The following is a 20,703-nucleotide window of genomic DNA, read 5'->3' on the forward strand; positions in this document are numbered from 1 at the left end:
CATTAAGTGTCTGCCTTTGGCTCAGGTCATGATCCCAGGATCCTGGGATGGAGCCCCACATGGGACTGCCTGCTAGGCAGGAAGCCTACTTCTCCCTCTCCCATCCCCCTACCCCCTTGTGTTCCTGCTTTCACTGTCTCTCTCTCTCTCTCTCCCCGTATCAAATAAATAAATAAAATATTTCAAAAAAAAAGAAAATGTATAATACAACTAAGAGTTGTGAAGGAGTACTAGAAACTACACTTTAACCATCAGTTTAGCACAAAGTCTTTTAAAGAGGTTAAATGAGGAATGTTTCTTGGATAAACTGTGTTTTTAAAACACAAGCTTTTGGAGCACCTGAGTAATTCAGCTGGTTAAGCATCTGACTCTTGATATCAGCTCGGGTCGTGATTTCAGGGTTGTGGGATGGAGCCCTGTGTCGGGCTCTGTGCTGGGCATGGAGCCTTCTTGGAATTCTCCCTCTCCCTCTCTCTCTCCCCTTCTCTAAAAAATAAATATATAAAAACACAAGCTTTTATTTGCTACCTGGACTTGCTATCACTCTAACTCAAAAAGACAACTCCTTCTCTGGTTTCTTTCTCTCTTCTCACGTGTCATTATATTGCAGCTAGAAGAACCCAACTGACACTTGGCAATTTTCTGCCTGGAAATCTCTCCATGGGATTCATGATTGTCTTAGGTGCCTTTTCTATTTTACACGTTAGTAAACTTTACGTAGCACTCGTCACTTTTCTTCAGCCACCAAGGTCCCTTTCCTCACTGTCTTCAGCCCCCACCAGCACTTCCCTGAGGACCTGTCAACAGTCATTGATGGTATTCTCTAAACCCTCCTAGCTTGCTTTCTCCAACTCCTCAGGACTCTATCAGTTTCCACCCATCAATCAATCCCATAGCCAAGGCCACGTTTGCATCCCAGTTATCTACTGCTGCATAAAATGCCACCCTAAAACCTCGTGCCTAAAAGCAACAGTTTATTAACATATCCCAAGGTTTCCTAGGCCAAATGGGCTCAGGGGGCAGTTCTTCCTGTCTGTGTCCCTCACAAGTGCCCTGCTAGATGGCAGCTGGGGCTGCATGGCCACCAGAGCTCACTCATGGGACTAGCAGTTGGTGGTGGCCACCGGCTTGGAGCTCAGTTGGAGTAAGACAGAGCAGCCACACGGGGTTTTACTGAGGGTTTGGGCTTCTCATGATCTTGCAGCTGGGTTCCAAGAGGAAATACCCCAAGAGTGAGCATGCTAAGAGGGGGGAAACAGAAGCTGCCAAGCCACTTATAAAGCATATCTGGCACCGGCATGGTCTCTTCTGGCACGTTCTGTTGGCCAAAGCCAACATGGGGTCAGGGGTTCGCACAGAGTCACAGGGTTGGCACGGGGTCACGGGGTCACCATGGGGTCATGGGGCTGGCAAATTTGCAAGCTGAAGACATCATCTCTACCATTTCATGGGGAGTGGCAAGGTTACTCTGCACAAAACAAGTGAGACCAGAGTATTGTCACAGCTATCATTGGAAACTACAGTCTGCCATTTAAGGATTTAAAAAAAAAAATTCCATCAACTCAAGAAAGGTAAGAGAGGAGGAAAAGGGAGCATTGAAAAAAAATGAGACAAATAGGACAAGTGAAGAGATACAGTAAAGTCTAAATATGTAATCATCACCATTCCTGAAAATAATAAAGTCACTCATTAAAAGAAAAAGGTTGTCAGAGTAAAACATAAATACATGATGTTTCATGATACACACAGGAGACACACCTAAAACATATGTAAGAACAGAGAGTATAAAGAGTGAAAGAAAATATAAATATATTTATATATAAATATATAGTGATATATATTTATATACAAAATATAAATATCTATATAAAGAGTGAAAATGATTTAAAAAGATATATGGCAAATTCTAACCTGCAGAGAGTTGAGTTAGCTACTCAACTCCCTCTATAGCTACAGACTATACAGATTTTGAGACCAAAAAAAATCATTATCAAATACAAAAAGAGTCACTGCATAATGATGAAAACTTTATTTTACCGGAAAGGTCTGACAATCAAATTTCATAAAACTGAAAATATTTTTTAAATTACGAACATAGTGAATATTATCTATGTGGTAAGCAGTAACCCAATAGCAAGCAAAACTGTATGCTTTATTACTTAAATAGTTACACATATGTGGTATATTTTAAAAAGCAAAGAAGTGATAAGCACCAAATTCATAGCAATGGATACCTCTAGAGGGAAGGCACGGGACTGGATAAGAGAAAATATAAAGACAAGACCTGTGGTATTGGAAATATTTTCATGTTTGTGTTGGGTTATGGGTTCTTGGGACTTTGTTCATTTTATTACGCTTCTCAATTTACATGTCTGTTTCATATATTCCTTTGAATATATTACATATTATATAATAAAAGGTTAACATGAAAAATTACATGAATCGAGCTTTATGGGGGAAATAAAAAATATAAGATATCAAAACCACAACCTCATCAAATTAATGATCTGAGTGTTTTTCCATGGTCCTAGACCATAGTTCTTTGTTTATAAGTTTTTTCTGTCCTATTTCCCAGCCTGAAAGTTTTCTTAAATTGATTCTTACTCTGTCTAAAGATGATGTACTTCAGGTTTTTGAGCTTCCTGAAATAACAGATGACAGTGTGTGTGTGTGTCTGTGTGTGTGTATTGGAGGGGGTGGAAGAGAGGGAAGAGTCCATTCTTTTGGCAAGAGTATCTAGAGGTAAGCAGTGCAGTAGGTAAGGGAATGGATTTGAGAGGCAGGTAAACTTGGGTTTGAATCTTGTATTAAATATTCCTTAGTGTGTAATCTTGGTCAAGTTGCTTTATGACTCTGAGATTTGATTCCTGTATCTATAAAAAAAGAATAATGCCCACCTCACAGTGTGGGGTGCAGGTAAGAGAAAACCATATAAAGTGCCTGACATAGAATGTATATGCTTTGATTTTTACTTTTTATTCTAATTTTAATGAGATTCTCAACTGGTCTATGACCCAAAAACATTGAGCAGCACTCTTAGAAGCAATAATTTCCCAGATGCCTGGATGGCTCAGTTGGTTAAGTGACTGCCTTTGGCTCAGCTCATGATCCTGGAGTGCCAGGATCAAGTCCTGCATTGGGCTCCCAGCTCCATGGGGAGTCTGCTTCTCCTTCTGACTTTCTCCCTTCTCATGCTCTTTCACTCTCTCTCTCAAATAAATAAATAAAATCCTTAAAAAAAAAAAAAAAAAAGGAAGCAATAATTTCCCTTAATTCTGTTTATTTAGCACTCACTTATCCACAGTAAATGACCAAAATGCCCACAAGCTATATTTGTTCACTGTAACAAACAAGCACAATGTTAGAGTCCAGGGATAAGTAAAGAGCTCGCTTTCAGAAGAAAACCAGGATGTAAAAAAAAAAAAAAAAACAACCTTTTAAAAAATATAATGTTCATAAGGTACACAGATCCTAGGCCTACAGCTCAATTCATTTTCCCAAAGTGCACATTCCTTACCACGTGGGGCCCAGATCGGGAAAGAACATTAGCAGCAACCCAGGCAGAGACCCCCACCCCCTCCTGTCCCCGCCCCACTTCTCAAGGCAAACCACCATCCTGACCTCCACCATCGGAGCAGACACCGACTTTGAAAACGATACATTAGATTATAGGATGAAACGTATATGATGTCCTAGCAGAAAGTATGCGAGATTTAGAGCAAGGCACGCTTCAGTTCCAGCCCAGCTGATCCGGGGAAATGGAGACGCACTCTTCACTAGACTGAACTGCGGTTAAGGATTGGAAATACTATGGCTCAAATACTCAGCTCGGTCCCGGCCCTTGCTGACAGCCCATTTCTTTTCATGACACTAAGAGACCCAGACGACAGTTGGGGGTCCTCCTTCTCACTCAAATGTGGTAACAGACGCGAGGGTACCGTTTACATGTTATCCAAATATAAAGTGTTATGTGAAAAGATGCAGTCCGGCGTGAGCTCTCCGGGCTTAAAATTGTTAGCTAATTTCCTATCATCTCCGTTAAAACAGTACAACAGTCCAGGGGGGACTCTGAGTTCCAGCTGTTCCAACGTCTGAAACGGGTCAGACCTGGAGTGCTCCGTGTTTAGGCTGGCGCCCACACTCTGCGGCCAAGAGAACAACCGTTTTTCTGAGGTGGAGCGATTGCCAACATAAGCACTGAGTGGCGTGTGTGACGGCGCGTCCTCGTCAGGTCCCGTCTGAAGAAACGGACTTTAGGAAGAGGCGACACCCTCCGCTAACCAAAGACAGCTCCTTGGCCTTTAGAAGATGGCGGCGTCACGCTGCCCGCGAGCTGGCAACTGTTTCCACCCCGCGACGGATGTGAGGTAAGTGGTAAGAAGGCCTTATTTAGGTGGACGTAAAAAGCGGACATTGGTTCAGTTCGATGGAGCACACGTGCCTGTGTGTGCGCGTGTCCACCACTCCCATTCCCCAGGGAGGAGAACGTACAATCACGCGTTCAATAAAACCTCGTGGTATGAAGGGAAAATGACTAAAGGTAAGTACAGACTTAACATTTCCAGAGCTCCTGAGAGGTTCCAGATGCTGTGCATTATCTCATTTAATTCTCAGAACATTCCTATAAGGTGGGTATTGCTATCCTTATCTTAAGAAGAAGAGGAGGCTCGGAGAATGTAGGTAACTTGGCTATGGTGACATAGCTGGTAACTGGCAGAGCTGAAATATGAATCCACCTCTGACTTGACCCCCCAGCTGAGCTTCCGAGAACTCATGGTATCGTCCATCGAGTTCCATACTAACCACTGTGGAAGCCCTGATAATTAATACAGCTTATGAGATGTAGCCACCAAAATGGCTATGGCCATCTAAGAACCCCCAAAGCAGTACATCGTCTTTCAGGGAACGTATTTTTGAAGGAATATGAACAACCTAGAGTGTGGTGAGAGGAGTGACCCTAAAGGAACCAGACCGCACATTTCCGAACCTGAAAAGCTAGTAACGGTAGGCCTGGAAAAAAAAAAAAAAAAAAAAGAAGGCTTCTAAGAGTTTCAACATTTGAACTGTTGGCTGTCATTACAGTACAGTTACATATCCCTAGATGCAGACATGAGCAGTGGTGGGCCTGAAACCAATGAACTAAAGTAAACCAGAAGATAGCTTTCTAAAAGACAAAGAGATCTGGGGCACCTGGGTGGCTCAGTAGGCTAAGCCTCTGCCTTCAGCTCAGGTCATGATCTCAGGGTCCTGGGATTTAGGCCCCCATCGGGCTCTCTGCTCAGTGGGGAGCCTGCTTCCCCTTCTCTCTCTGCCTGCTGCTCTGCCTACTTGTGGTCTCTCTGTCAAATAAATAAAAAGTCTTAAAAAAAAATAAAATAAAATAAAAGACAAGGAGATCTGAGAGTGGCTCAGTTAAGAGTCCAACTCTTGATTCAGCTCAGGTCATTACCTCAAGGTTGGGGAATGAGTACCATTCCAGGCATATGTGCTGGGCATGGAGCCTGCTTAAGAGTGCCTCTCTCCTTCTGCCCCTCATCGCCACCTCTTCTTTCTCTCCCCACCCTTCAATTAAAAAAAGAAAAGGAAAGAGAGAGAGAGATCTGAAAATGGAGTGGCCTGCCTTGACAGGTAAAAAAGATTTCCATCATTGGCAGGTTCAACATAAGCTAGAGGACATCTCATCATGGACAATGAAATTAGGACTTGAATTCTCACATAATTTATAACAAATAATATGAACTAACTTAATAACAACTGGACTTGGATAATCTTGCAAAGAGGCAGCTAGTCAACTGGGAGCAGCAGTCCTGGGGCAGGAAGGGCTGGTCAAAGATGAGGGAAAAGGTAGGGTTTCCAGCGAAAGAGGCACCCTTAAAAGAACTCACTGAATCAAGTAAATGTCTTCTAGAGTGGCTGAAGCTTTCAAGTGTAATGATCGAGGTAGGCTGACAAATGTGATTCCCACCACTCTGAACTAGAGGAATATAAGTGACCAGTTTTATATAGAGAAAAGCCTGGAGCAGATAGATCATAGAATATGTCAGAAATCAACACAAGTCCTTATAGTAGTAGATCCTCAATTCTGGCACACCTAATGCCTGGCAGCATCCCTGTCTCGAGTATCATGATACTTTAGTACCCCGATCAATTACCCTTTGTTCCAGCCTGGTTTTCTCTCACTTGCTGTTAAGAGTCTTAGTACATAGTAGAATACTGTACGTTAAGTAAAACAAGGAAAAACAAAGAAGTTTTGGGGAAAGTGTATTTGCATTTGAAACTTTTAGGCCCAATGTTCCAACAACAAATTAAGCCTTTCCTTAATCCAGATCTGGGTTTAGGTGTTCTTCCCATGTGTTCCTATAAGCAGAGAATTGGCCAATTTGTACACACTCACTAGATTATAAATTCCACATTAGCAAGGGCTTGTATTTTTTATGTAACTCATTTTTTATATAACTTCACATTGATCTAACCCAGCATCTGGCATAAATTCTTTTATAAACAAATGTAGACTTATTACCATGTTCAAACTCTGACCTTCTATACCAGAAAATAGCAGCTCATAATGGAAACAAGTGGTCTCTATGTGGAGGCAAGCAGTGTTGCTAATGAATCTCAATTTACTTACTAGCAAAATGGGAAAAAAAATCTTTATTCCAACTTCATACTTCAGGTATGTACCATTTACTCAGAATCTAAGTCACCTCACACTTCCCAATTCAAGTAATGACAATCAGAGTACAATTTCTTTTACTATCCAGATACATAGGATTTCTTTTCATTTTAATCCTGTAAGGTTTCCTTTATGAATCGGCCACAGGTGTGCTACTCAGATCCCTTTGACCAACTCACTGCCTAACTGCAAGATAAAGGGAGAGGTGACAGCCTCCAGTTGTTGGCTTTGTCAGGGTTCACACGATCTGTGTCCAAGATCCTGTTAATCTCCAGGTGGCCTAGGGCTGAAGACCCAGCGGTGACACTGGGGGCTAGCCATTTCCACCCAACTGCTCTGAAGGCAGTCTCTTCTACGGAGCTTCCCATGGGACTGACAGCTACTTTGTCAGCTCTGAGTCACTGAATGGCAGTGTTCCATGGTTTACCTAGAACGCCTCACTGGACCATTTTGCACTACTTATTCCACGTTAGTTAGCTTTGACTCCTGGAGAATACTGGGATAAAATCAGACTAGTTTGTTTCCAGTCTAACCTATTAGTTTGGTCTCTTTCTCATTTACTTAACCTCTGCTGGTGTTAATAATGGTATTACTTGAAAGGCTTTCCCTTCAGCCTATGCCATTTTAGTTTTAGCATCCTCAAAAGCATTTTAAGACCAGTACAAGACAATGATTTTTTCTTCACATAAAACTTTGCAATTTTTACTAGCAGATATTTAAATATATTTTACTGTATTCAGTAAAGATACATTTATTTTATGATTGAATCTTAAAAGCAGAGACAAAAACACACCAAACCTCAGTAGCGCCATCTTGTGGTGTTTGATGGGAACTGTCCACTACTTCATTGTTTAGGAAAAGGCCTTTTGCAGTCCTAACACCTGTCGTCTTCTGTCCATCTAGTTTAACCAAGGTTTTAAAATATGGCCAAATAATAAGAAATAAAGTCAAATCAAGCCTTTTAAAGTTGGTGAGTACATACAGGTCTTATTTTCCTTTTTCTGAGCCTTGAGGTAAAACCATCTTCTCTCCCCACATCTCTCATCAGTAGACTAGTAACTTTTTGTTTGTGGTGTTTATTGGTATCTGACATTTCATAAGCATCTTTTTTTATAAGCATTTTCTATCTTTTATCTGGCTTCTCTACCAGAATATGAAACAGAGCCTTTATCTGTCTTATTCACCCTTATAGTCCTCAGGGCCACTTGACATATAGTAAGTACGTAGAACTTTTTGAATAAATGAATCTTTTAACTTATGAATGACTACATATAAATCAATCTTGGAATTAGAAAAAAATCACCTGACAGAATTTTCCTGTAAACTTAAACATTTTGGGATAAGAATGAACAGAGCCACCAAAGAAGTGACATTCACAGCCAGACAGGGAGAACCAAAAGGCTTGGCTACAAGAAATTAAGGCTAGACCAGACTGGTGTAGAGATCCTTTTAGATGTGCCCAAAATTGTGTTAATTACTGAAAACGAATGCCTGAAGGAAATTTTCATCTCACACAACCACATTTACAACTCTGACATACACATGGCAGCCCATGCTTGAATATTTATAGGGATACAGAATTGCAACCTCACAAGACAACCTATCAATCACATTTTGAGATCTTAAACTTACTAACAGTAGCTTAAGAGAGTCACAAGAATAATTATGGACCAAAAAGTTAGTATTATCAGTTAATTAAATCACATACATAAGTGGCCTTCTTGGTGCAGTGGGTGGCAGTTCAGTCTCATAAAAATACAAATACAAAAGGTATTAATTAGAAAACTTATTTATTTCTGCTCCTTTCATAGATCTTATTGTGCACGAAACAGTCCTGCATACATATCTGAGTAATGTGCTGTCACACACTCTGTTTAAAGGCAAAGCACCATACATAAAGCTGATCTGTCCAGAGTTCTCAGCTCATGGAATCTTGCTTCCTGCTTTTACATTAATTTTTGAAAGTCAGAAAATGTCATCTCCAAAAAATGTTAAGGGGGCTGTAAAAAATAATCACTTTATTCAATATTATAGTTGTAGAAACAGAATATATTTTCTTTAAGAAATGAAAAACTAAGAAAATGCCACCTATCATCGTTGATATGTCAGTATAGGCCAGCAGGAATAAATACTGTGATGAGCTTGTCTCTTCGATACCAAGCAGACATTCTAGTTCAAGCTTTAATATGCTTCCTAGTTTCACTAGATGCTTCTTTTCTGCTGCTTCGCTCTTTTCCCATATTTCACATCAGAGGATTGGTACAGCCTTCAAAACTTCATTAACAGGAGCAAATCCAATATCCACTGATTTCTTCTCAAAAGGCATTTTTTTAACCCATCAGATAGCCTCTGTAGGAATAAAATTTATAAACACAAAAAGTGAAAAGGAAGCAAATTCCAAAGCGCCCAAATTTTATGATGAATCAAATGACCATCTAAAAATATAATTGTGTGACTCCTCCTTATGGTTTTTACTTTGTATCTTGCCTCCCCAATAAATGACTACATTACTGAGCTTCACTTCCATTACCCTTTCCCCTCAAAGGGTAAAGTTATAAACCAATAAACTCCAAACCTGCAAGCAAATGAAAAGCCACTTACACACCTGCGGGGCAGGTAAAAAGCCAGGCCATGAAGCTCTCCTTCAACCAGGACTGATTTAAAATGCAAGCATGGCAGCTAGGTTATCAATCTCCTCAAATCATAGAATTAACAACAAAATCAAGAAGAGGAAGAAAAGGAAAATGACAATAGGTAAAAGATGATAAAAAGAAGAAATGGCAGGTTACACTAAGGAAATCAACTAAAAACTGGTAAGTGCTGCTGTATCTAATTAAGTCTAAACCTAAAAGGACCCTGAGTCAAGAAGGCAAAATTATGCTTCATGCTCACTGTCCAGCAAGTAACAGTTATCAAATAATAAATATTTGCTAAATACAAATGTGAATGTTACAGAGGCAATAAAACAAACACTTTAGAAAGTAGCCTGTCATAAAGGAGTCAAAGTGTTTTAGTACATGTAGAACTAAATTTCAGTTACATGGAAAAATCATGTATATGCATTCTCCTAGTCCCTAAATGGCATTAATTGAGTAAAGTATTATTATTTTCTTACTTTTATTTTTCATTCCCCCTTCCTTTAGAATTTCTTCACTGAACTGATCCTGTGATCTTAGGACTTACAGGGGAGCTCCCTAGCTTTTCTCATCAGGTTTAATAAACACCAGCTCAAACTGCTAAAAAGGCGATTTTTTCCACTCTGACCAAAACAGGCCGTTTTAGGGGTGGCTGGGTGATTGAATCAGCTAAGCATCCAGCTATCGGTTTCAGCTCAGGTCATGATCTCAGGGTCATGGAATTGCCAGCGCCAGGAGGCTCACAGTCACCGCGGAGTCTGCTTGAGAATCTCTTTCCTCTCCTTCTGCCCTTCCCCCTACTATCTCTCTTTCAAATGAATAAATCTTTAAAAATAAATAAAGAGAAAATAAAACAAGCTTTTTTGGTCCCAAATTACATAGTATCCATTCAATAGACTATTTTATACAGCTTTATAACAGACTTGCCTACAAGTGGAAACCTATTCCTCCACTCCCAACCAAACACTTTACCTAATTTTAGGACATCACAGCACGATACAGCACACCATCTTTTATTTTTTTAATTTTTACAATTCTTTTAGGTCAAAAAACAACCCTAATAATGAAGACTTTAGAGAACCTAATGACCATTACTTTTCAGAAGAACCAAGCACAAATTTGTACCATCTCCCACCCAGTATCTAAACATCATTTCATTTCTTTAAACCTGTGCACATTTAAAAGGTACCTAATGCACACACACAATCCCACATACATTATCTTTTTAATTATATGAGAAGAATTTTATTTTCAAAATGAAAACTGTTTTTCTGTAACTCTGTACTAGTACCATAAAACTATTAGGCACCAAAATTTGATTTTTCACTTTAAATGTATTGTCATATATGCAAATGGTCAAGAAATAGTCATTCATTTTATTAGTGCCCATGTTTCTATAAAAAATATGGCATCAGGGGCACCTAGTTGGCTCAATGGCTTAAGCCTCTGCCTTCGGCTCAGGTCATGATCCCAGGTCCTGGGATTGAGCCCCACATCAGGCTCTCTGTTCAGCAGAAAGCCTACTTCCCCCTCTTTCTCTGCCTGCCTCTCTACCTACTTGTGATCTCTGTCAAATAAATAAATAAGATCTTAAAAAAAAAAATATGGCATCAAATAAAGCCATACTTTGATTTGTAAAAATTTATCTGTAAGGGAGACATCAGGTCTCTAAAAAAGCATAAATTAAACAATATAAAACAGTACCAATTCACTGCTATTGTTTTTTTTCCCTTTTTAAAGGTTTCTCTTACTAAAGATATCAAACTCTTTGTAACAAAGACTTCAGCCCTGGAGGTCATCGTGATGAATCTTATGCGGCATAGCCATCAATTACCTCAGATGCTAGCAACTTATTTGATCCGAAAGCACCCTTGGTTAGTGGGTTTTTGGTTTTTTTTTTAAAGACTTATTTATTTATTTGTCAGAGAGAGAGGGAGAGCGCGCGAGAGCAAGCACAGGCAGACAGAGTGGCAGGCAGAGTCAGAGGGAGAAGCAGGCTCCCCGCAGAGCAAGGAGCCCGATGTGGGACTCGATCCTAGGATGCTGGGAGCATGACCTGAGCCGAAGGCAGATGCTTAACCAACTGAGCCACCCAGGCATCCCGTTAGTGCCGTGTTTTAATGTCTTTTTGCTATTGCTGTTTCACTTAGGTATCAAACTGTTTATGTATGTTGGAACTTCAAAGATCATTTGTGTGCAAAAAAGCTATATTCCCTCCTTACTGGCGGTACTAACCACGGCCCTACTGTGTGCAACATGTAGGCCTACAGACATGGCTCATCATCTTGTTTGGGGTCTTCAAACATTCCAGAAAATGCAATACTGTTGCTTCCCTTTCTCTTCTAAAATTGTCCATTGTTTCTTCCAGCTCTGCACCCAAGGAACCAGGCTTTAGGAGGTCCAGATGAGAAATCATATCAAAGAAGGAACTGTAAATTCCTTCCCCTTAAAAATCTCAATCCTAGATTTAGCTGCATGACAATTTACAATTTAGATCACTGTTCTGTTTGGATTAGATCTGAATAAAATTTACACCTGGGAGATTATATATAAAGGGAGTATACCCTATTTCCTATTGTTCACTTAGTCAGCAATCTTGGATGCCAGCCTACAAATGGGGACAAGAAGACAAATATTTACATAAATAACTGAAACAGTAAAATGGAGGCAGTCAGAGTATTAAGCACTTTCCAAAGCTTTCGTTTTTAAGCAGTAGATAGCTCTATTATCCTACAAGTCAAATGACTGAGTTAAAAAGAACAGCACTTACATCCTAAGGAGAGGACCTAAAACAGTAAAGAAGAATGAGCAGCTTAAGGCAGAATAAAAATAAATCTTGTTCTATGGGCAAAACCAGCCCACTTCTGATCTGCTATATGCCTCCAAAAGTTCCATCTGTTTTGGTTAATTTGTAGTGGCCTCTTGATCTCTCTGGGAGCCTCCTCTTTTCCTGTTTTGCTATGGAAAATTTCAGCCTCTTCCATACCAATGTACCTTTCTCAACGGAGGAGGGGAAAAAAGGAACAAAAAGAGGATGCTGAAGTACGTACTTCTTCATACAATTTAGCCAATGGCCAAAACTAATTTTTTAACAATATCATTTATTTACCAGAGAGAGAGAGAGAGAGAGCATAAGCAAGGGGGAGGGGTAGATGGAGAGGGAGAAGACCCTGCTGAGCAGGGAGCCCAATATGGGGCTCGATCCAAGGAGCTGAGCCAAAGGCAGAAACTTAATCAACTGAGCCACCCGGGCACCCCAAGACTATTGCCCCCAGACAAATATAAGACCCACTGGCAGAAGAGCCTGAGGGAACTACATGGATACACTGATATTCATTCAGTTGACAAAGAAGACTACTCTCTTCTCCCACCCTGCTAAGATGTGAACATGACTGAAGGATTAAGTACCACTGACTTCCTAGGGGAAGCATGCCCATTCTACTCCAGATGTGTGACAGACAATGGAGAGGTGAAGCCACAGAACAAATGAAACCCACACACCTTGCAGTATTTCCGGGGTTTTTGTTTTGTTTTTTTAAAATATGGAATGCTTCACGAATTTGCGTGTTATCCTTGCGCAGGGGCCATGCTAATCTTTCTCTGTATCGTTCCAATTTTAGTATATGTGCTGCTGAAGCGAGCACCCTGTATTTCCTTTTAATGTCTCTTATAATAAGGGAGTATCAGTTCTAAGAAATCACTGACACTTGATGTTTAACCTAGTCCCTAAAAATTGAGTTTACTAAGAGCTAATCTCTGTATGGTATGTCTAGTCAAGGTTCCTGCAATTACTAATTCATCTATAGGTGAAATCAGAATATAGGTAAATGTGATCAGACTTGTCCACATTTCAAATTAATGATCTCAAATGTAAATATAAAAGCTGTCATAAAACCAATTTGTTTTTGTTCTAAAGGTATTGTATGTTTTCTGAAACAAAATGTTCTTATCAGGCCTGTAAACATAAATTCCTTCCTCTTAAAAATTTAAATCCTGTATTTAGCTCCATCTCTCTCTCTCTCACGCGCACATACACACACACACACAAATATACACACGTATAAAATCCTTTTCCCAACTTTTTGGTGAGGTAATAACCCTCTTCTTGTCCAAGGCTTAATGGGTTTTCCTCACATCATTATTCAGAGAGCAGCAATAATTAATGTCTTGAAAATATTCCCTACTATCACTATTACTACCGGAATCCCATATTTTATACATTAACCAAAAAGCAATTTAAAGAAACAGTATCTCCAGTCAGTGGTCAGTGATGTAACAGCAAAATAACAGTATGGAGATAATACTCAGAAATACCTGCTACTAATTTCAATTTTACTACTAACCATAGCTATAACCTCGAGCAAGTCACAAATTTCTTTGGTTCTCAGAAATGTCATTGGTTTAAATGAAGGTTAAATTAAATCACCCATGATTTTACATGATCCAAGTCATTATTTTACCAACTTGCAACAGAAGTTAAATTGCTGACTATACAAAGTACTTAATAGGGAGCCTGGGTGGCTCAGTGGGTTGAGCCGCTGCCTTCGGCTCAGGTCATGATTTCAGGGTCCTGGGATCAAGTCCCGCATCGGGCTCTCTGCTCGGCGGGGAGTCTGCTTCCTCCTCTCTCTCTCTCTGCCTGCCTCTCTGCCTACTTGTGATCTCTCTCTGTCAAATAAATAAATAAATAAAATCTTAAAAAAAAAAAAAGTACTTAATAACTTACGGAAGTTTCATTCTCATGAATACTCTAGCCATGAAAAAACTCAATAGGACACAGACGAATCCAATGAATAGAAGAAGAAATCTATTGAGTTTTGGAATGTTTGGTGCATTCGATCGGTCCAAGATTATGAAACCTAAACCTCCCATTGTAAACAGGAAGCTGGATGCGAGTCCTTCCATAATATATTGTCCATTTACTCTGAAAAAGACCACAGCAAAACAGTGAGTGAAAATTCCCAGAAAAATAAAATACTTGTCTTTGGACTGAAATTCCTATTTCTGCTAAAATATTTTTGTGTTAATTTTTTATTCTTACTGTTAAAACTATTTTATCACACTTCTGTGTATTCTTGTCAACAAAATTTATTTTTATTTAGCCCATTATGTATCAAACACTGGTTTTGGTACATAAATCTGTGTCTTCATAAAGTTTTAAAACTTCAACTAACACAACTGTCTACTTAAATTCAATGCTGAGATTTTACTAGCATAAAAAGCCAGTCAGTGTATGTACATGAACTCTTCACCCAGAACTTTTGTTTAGCTTTTAAAAATTATGGCATTTAAATTTCTATTATAAATTTCAAATTCTGAATTGGTTAGGAATGTTTCTAGAAGTTTTATGAGAATTTATAAACCTCTTAGGGCACCTGGGTGGCTCAGGTGGCTAAGCATCTATTTGGTTAAGCATCTTGGTTTTGGCTCAGGTCATGATCTCATGGATCATGGAATCAAGCCCTGCATGGAGCTCCACAATCAGCAGGGAATCTACTTGAAGATCCTTTCTCCCTGCCCCTCCCCCAACTCGCATGTGTGCATGCACCTACTCTCTAAAATAAACAAATAAATCTTTTTAAAAAAAATCAATCAATAAATGTCTTGTCTCAAAGGGAAAATTTTAAAATCAAGTGTTCTTATCCAGGGCTCCATGAACCCCACAAAAATTTGCAACAATCTATAAACCCTTAGAATTATATGTGAATTTTTATATATATGTATATCTGATTTTTCTGGGAACAGAGCTTTCAAAATTCTGAGTTCATGGATTCCCAAAAAGCAAATTCTTCTGTTAGAGGGATGATTTATACATAGGTATCTGTTACAGAAGTATGTATTTTTTGTTAGCTAATTGCTTTAATTGAAAACACAGTACAGGCACTAGGCTCAAAATTCAAACAGTGCCAATGACAACACTACGAAGGGTTCCCCAATCATCAAGATCACCTATCATCTAGATTTCTCCCACTCCTGGAGAATCACAGTAATCTTTTCAGAATATTCTATGCAGGAATACCATAAAAGTAAGTATAAATGCAAATATATAGCTATATTTGGTAGACAGTTATCAAGTGGATTTTAGAAAGCAATACAATAAGCACTGCTCAGATGAACCAAACCACACTAGAATGGTGCTTCCTTACTGAAATGGAGTGCCCAAGTGTCCAAAATTATTATTTTTTTATTTGATAGTATAATCCAGGGGTCCCCAGATTTCTTCCTTAAATGGCCAGACAGTACATGTCTTAGGCTTGCTGGCCACATGGTTTGTGTCACGTTTTCCACTGTAGCTTGAAAGCAGCTACAGACAGTATATAAACAAATGGGCATGCCTAGTTCCAATAGAACATGACTTACAAATAAACAGGTATGTACAGTGTGCTGCTCCCCAGAAGAGTCTAAGTATATTTTAAACCAATACCTTTCTTTAAATAAATGATCATGTCAATCACTGAAACACTTTATGTCCTATAAATAAGTAACCAACTTCTATTCTTGCCTACTTCCTGCCATTTTAGCTACTATCTAAATGCAGATGGACCCACAGGTTTCAATATATTTTTAAAAAATATCCATACTCCAGCAACCTTCCTTCCCACCAAATCATTCAAAAAGTTAAGTGTTACCTGTAGGCCAAGAAAGCTACTGGTCTCTGATGTCCATGTTCATCGGTCATAGAACCAACACTTGGAGGTTCAACAATAACATCATAAATTATTCCTGTATGAAAGACAGTAGTATAGATTAGAATGGATTCCTAATTTTTAAAAAGGATTAGACTTTTCACGTCTCTAAAGGATCATTTATATTTCAACAAGACTACTGAGATATATTATGATAATCAAGTGAAGCCCAGCTAATATCCTAAACTTTAGATACACCATTCAAAAATTCAACTCAATATTTCAGATTATCTCTAAAACAGGTGTTTGATAAATTCATTCAGTAACTGTTTCTAATACTCCACAATAAAGAAGATTTAATATTAAAGGCTGTATTTTAGTTCAAGAAAATGTTCCACATATGCTTGGATATGTTTCTATCAATTGAGAGCTAACTGGAGAAATTTTCTTGCTTAAATATAAAATAAGGAGACATTTTAAAATCATACCAGCAGGCAGACAATACTAGAGACTCGTGATCATTAATGTTAACGTCCGTCACTTAGGTCATGATGTCACTCTGTTCATTAATACTAATGTCCATCAAAATCAATTGTTTTCCCAATCTCCCATTGCCAGCATCTACTCTTCACCTTTTCTACTATCCTCCAACAACCTCACTTCCAGCTTTTCTTAAGCATAGTAAGACTGTGTCTCCCTCATCCTTGACTAACAAGCAATCACACAGGAATTCCCTAAACTCTCCACTACTACCAAGTCTATAGACTGGTATCTGCATTCATCCTTCCTTCCTTCCTTCCTTCCAGCTACAAGAAAGAAAGAGTCCCACCTTCTAACAATGTGAGATTCCTTCTGCAATTATCAGTACTCCATCCCTTTCCACCTTCTCACAGACTTGGATCCTTTGGCCATCTTTCTTCCGTCCTAAACTTTCAACCTCTCCTTCCCTATGTCAAATTTCCCTGGACTCCAGACCCTCCTAGTTAACATCCTATTTCTATGCTTCCTTTTTGAAACAATGCAGACTGCCTTCTGGGGGGGAGGGGGGAATGGTAAACTTTTCTCCCTTTCATCATTTACCCTTCATTCTTCAACTCACTTCAACTGGCACCCGCCTCCACTGATCTTACTCTTGCTAAAGTTGCCAATGATCTCCAAATTCCATGGATATTTTTCAGTTGTCTTAGGAGGCTTCCCAGCGGCACTCAATCCAGTTTACTAAATCCATCTTCTTTAGGGGAAAATTGGCTTTTGTGATACTCCTATCCATACTTTCTTGCTACATCTCTAACAGATCCTGTTGTATAGACCCACTAAATGTTGGGAGTTCCTTAGGACTTGATGCACTGTCCTCTTTTTCTACATTCTCTCCTGAATGGAACTCATCCCTTCCCAGGGTTTTAATTCCATGTACTAATGATTAATGATGGTCAATGTGCCAATACCTATCAAATGTTAGCACCCGTAGAATTAGATGTAAGCTCCTTAAGAACAGAGACTTTCTCTGTTCTTCAGTATCTGGCTTATGAGAGGATTTTAAAAAATCTATTATTAATCAATTTCAACAGAGAACTCTTTTCTCAATTCTAAACTCATAGCTGCAAACTTGACATAGCCAACTAACTGTAGTTGTCCTATTACATATCCTGAAGTGCCCTCTGGTTCACCATTCCCCACCAAAAAACCTTCCAACTCTTCAATCTCAGAAAATGACCATCCCATCTAGTCAGATGCTCAAAGATTCCTTACTTCCTTCTCTCCAATTAATCCATACATCCAATCAATCCATCAACACCTAATGAATCTACTTCCAAACTCTCAAAATTTCCTTATACTTTCCTCCATCTCTACTGCCACCAACCTAGTTAGACTCAATCAACTACAAACCTACCTAACCAATCTCTTGATTCCATATTTGTCCATTCTTTTCCCTCTGCCCAGTATTTTTTTTCCCCCAATTCTTCAGGTTTTGGTTAAGGTGTCATTTCCTTAACCACACTCCAATATAAATGATGTTCCAACTCCCATTATTTTCTCATAACTTCTTGTTCTATCCCTTCAGTGAATCTTGGGTAATTTATAACAGAAAAGATAATGCAGTGGAATAAGATTTCTGTGATGTTTAACCTGTCTCAACCATGCAATTACAAGCTTCAGGAGAGCAGCATTCTTATGTTTCCTTGACTGCTGTTCCCAGTACCTAGTGCCTGGAACTTAATAAGGGCTCAATGCATTGTTTGCTGAGTATTTCTCAGCAGTAAGTATCATTTACTTCTACAAGTACACTCACAGTTTTTAGAAGAGACTCTTTTCCAGTGGCAAAACCGAATCCTTGTATGAGATACCTCTGGCCTTGGCCACTAAAAGGTGTTCTTTACAATCTGCCCCTGGGGTTGGAGCAGAGAATCTCCCCAGACACAATCAATAGGGAATAAGTGGACAGAAGGGAAACTGTGCGGCTTCTAAGAAAGGTTTGGACTCCAAGGGAGTAAGGGTTAGGAAAAAGAGACTAGCAGCTCAAAGCAGATGAAGACTATTATTTTTGTTTAATCACATGCATTTTAAATTTCATTTATTCAGTACAGTACCTATTAATGTGCTGACCAAATGTTAATGCTAATGCAATGCTAGGATAGTTATCTTACCAATATAAAAAATATTCAAATGTATTTTACTTAAAAAAGTACAAGTTAACTATCATGATTCTGGACTGGGAGTGGGAGGCACATTCTAGTACCAAGCTCTCATAGTCATAGTTTCAGATTCATCCCTTTTCAGGGATCATTCATCAATGCTTTTCACATCTATGAAAATAAAGATGTTTATGGCTATTCCCTTAAAAACAGAGCCACTTCTGCTGTCCCTAATCTGTAAGCTTCAATTTTATAACTTCCAAATTAAGTATTCCACTTCTCAGTTTGCCAGTTCGGTAGAACAGTCTCGAGTAAATCGTGAATCTGTGGCTTGAAAGGGTGGTGGCTCGAAAATTGTAGCCGGATTGCCAACTCATCACTATACAAAACAACGCCCCTTTTGCAACGTTTTATTTGAAAACAAACACCCCCCCCCCCCAAAACAGGATAAGACATTCTGGAGTGTTTAATAGTACTGCTATTTTCCTAAATGTTTAAATTCTCAACTTCTGCTTCTTGAAATACAATACCTTCTGCGAAATCTAACTCCAATCCCAAATATTTATCAAAACCGTGGATTCGGAAAATTCCATTGGCATTTATTCTTGATTGGGGCAAAAAGCAACAACGGACGCTTGGGTGTGAGCTAACAAACCTAAAGACTGTCACGTCTCTTCCAAGGGTCCAGGGACTGTAGACAAAGATAAGGGAGAAGTCCCAAGCCCTCTTGACCAACCATGGAAATGAAAGTACAACGGACAAGAGTAGAGTCCTCCAGGATCTTTGTCAAAAAACTTACGGCAGGCAATAAAGAGCAACAAGACAGGTTTAAGAAATAAAGTCTGATTCGGATCCCTAGGCTAAGAGGCTAGAGGTGCGAAAAGGGAATGGGCGTGAGAACAGTGAGAACAATGAGAGTGACCTCTCAGAATACAGAACAGGGCGTGAGGACAGAAAAACCTTTGGGGCGTTAATCCTTGAGACCCCAGAAATTCCCTCCACCCTCTGAAGAGATCGAGAGCACAGAAATGCTGCCCTCGGGGCTGAGAACCAGCCGCATAGACGCGCCTCCGGGGCGGGCCGGCTCTCTGCGTCTCAGGGCCTCTCCGGGCCGAGCCAGCCCGAGTTACCTCCGGTGATGAGGAAGTAAGACACCACCACCAGAGCGTACACCGTCATCGCCGACGGCATGTGCACCCAGGGCGGCTTCTTCAGCTTCAGGTTGGGGCATTCGAGCACTAAGAACGGGACGCGGTACAAAGTCTCCATGGTGGCGGCACGGGGTTTCTCTCGACCTCCAGCCCCACGCGCCACCCGGAAATAGGTCCGCCCCTCCCGCTCGCCCGCGCGTGCGCCGGGAAGAGACTTGCAGGTCCGCCACCCTGGAAGGTCGTTTGTCTATCCAGAAGGAAAAGAAGAAACTATGAAGAAAGGATAAACACCATGATTTTAAGCTATATATTTTTAAGCTTTGTTAATCATAAATTTGAATGAGAAGCTCAGTTATTGCCAATGAATAGGCAGGTGATTTATGTATCTTCAAGGACCTGCAGGGCGTCAGACGTGGCCCAGCCGGAGAAGCAGTGGGGACCGAATCCTTCGCAGCCCCGCCCACTCGCCGGCGCGGGGGATTTAGAAGCTGATTGGACGGGGGCGCTCTAGGTTCCCAGAGCTGGAGGATGAATGGGAACGTTTGGAAAATTCTGCGTTTTCTATTAGCGGTTTTTTCAAGAGTCTGAGAAAGCCCTAGTTGCAGAACTTTTACTTCCCGATGTAGTTGCGGGGACAGTAATAACTACTGTTACTAATAATTTCTCAAAATTGTCAAACATTTTTTGACAATTTTTAAATTTTTGTAAATTTAAAAAAAATATCCAGTCCAGATGTATCAAAAATAGCAAGATGACGTCTCCACAGGATGCCTAAAGCTGATACCTTGACGTGACCAAAATACTATTTTAAATAACCCGTATCCTCCGTTTCACTTTGCTTCTCCCACAGCTATCCCTATCTTCATAAATGCTAAAATCTTTCTGGCCAAAAAGCTTTAACTCATCCTGGTTTCTGCCTTTCCTAAAACTCCCATCTCAAAAATATCAGCAATAATGAAGTGGGTATACAGCGCAGCCAGTATT

The 20,703-nt window shown here is 39.8% G+C and overlaps 1 protein-coding gene and 1 non-coding gene across 3 annotated transcripts; both read right to left on the bottom strand.

The window, feature by feature from the left end:
- Positions 1-8,446: 8,446 nt before the first annotated feature.
- On the bottom strand, positions 8,447-19,911 carry OSTC (oligosaccharyltransferase complex non-catalytic subunit). 2 transcript variants are annotated; one of them, XM_059171244.1, is made up of 4 exons: positions 19,699-19,910; positions 15,939-16,032; positions 14,036-14,233; positions 8,447-9,022 (listed from the first exon to the last, which is right to left on the bottom strand). In XM_059171244.1, the coding sequence occupies exons 1-4, from the start codon at positions 19,835-19,837 to the stop codon at positions 9,004-9,006; spliced, it is 450 nt and encodes a 149-aa protein (XP_059027227.1). In that variant the 5' UTR covers positions 19,838-19,910; the 3' UTR covers positions 8,447-9,003. The 2 variants fall into 2 exon arrangements, with proteins under 2 accessions (XP_059027227.1, XP_059027234.1); XM_059171251.1 differs by lacking the exon at positions 14,036-14,233 and having other exon boundaries at positions 19,699-19,911.
- On the bottom strand, positions 12,846-12,953 carry LOC131822860 (U6 spliceosomal RNA). The gene has a single exon (XR_009350346.1). It is a non-coding gene; the product is annotated as a U6 spliceosomal RNA (small nuclear RNA).
- Positions 19,912-20,703: the final 792 nt, after the last annotated feature.

This window comes from Mustela lutreola, chromosome 1 (assembly GCF_030435805.1).
Source record: "Mustela lutreola isolate mMusLut2 chromosome 1, mMusLut2.pri, whole genome shotgun sequence".
Classification (NCBI taxonomy): Eukaryota; Metazoa; Chordata; class Mammalia; order Carnivora; family Mustelidae; genus Mustela; species Mustela lutreola.

What these genes read in the sequence shown, in the direction of transcription:
- OSTC (XM_059171244.1), bottom strand. Translation starts at nt 19,837, where the DNA reads ATGGAGACTTTGTACCGCGTCCCGTTCTTAGTGCTCGAATGCCCCAAC. An exon ending in TTACTTCCTCATCACCGGAG is followed by an intron (nt 16,033 to 19,698) that starts GTAACTCGGGCT and finishes TCTTTCATACAG; the next exon opens with GAATAATTTATGATGTTATT. An exon ending in GTAGCTTTCTTGGCCTACAG is followed by an intron (nt 14,234 to 15,938) that starts GTAACACTTAAC and finishes GGTCTTTTTCAG; the next exon opens with AGTAAATGGACAATATATTA.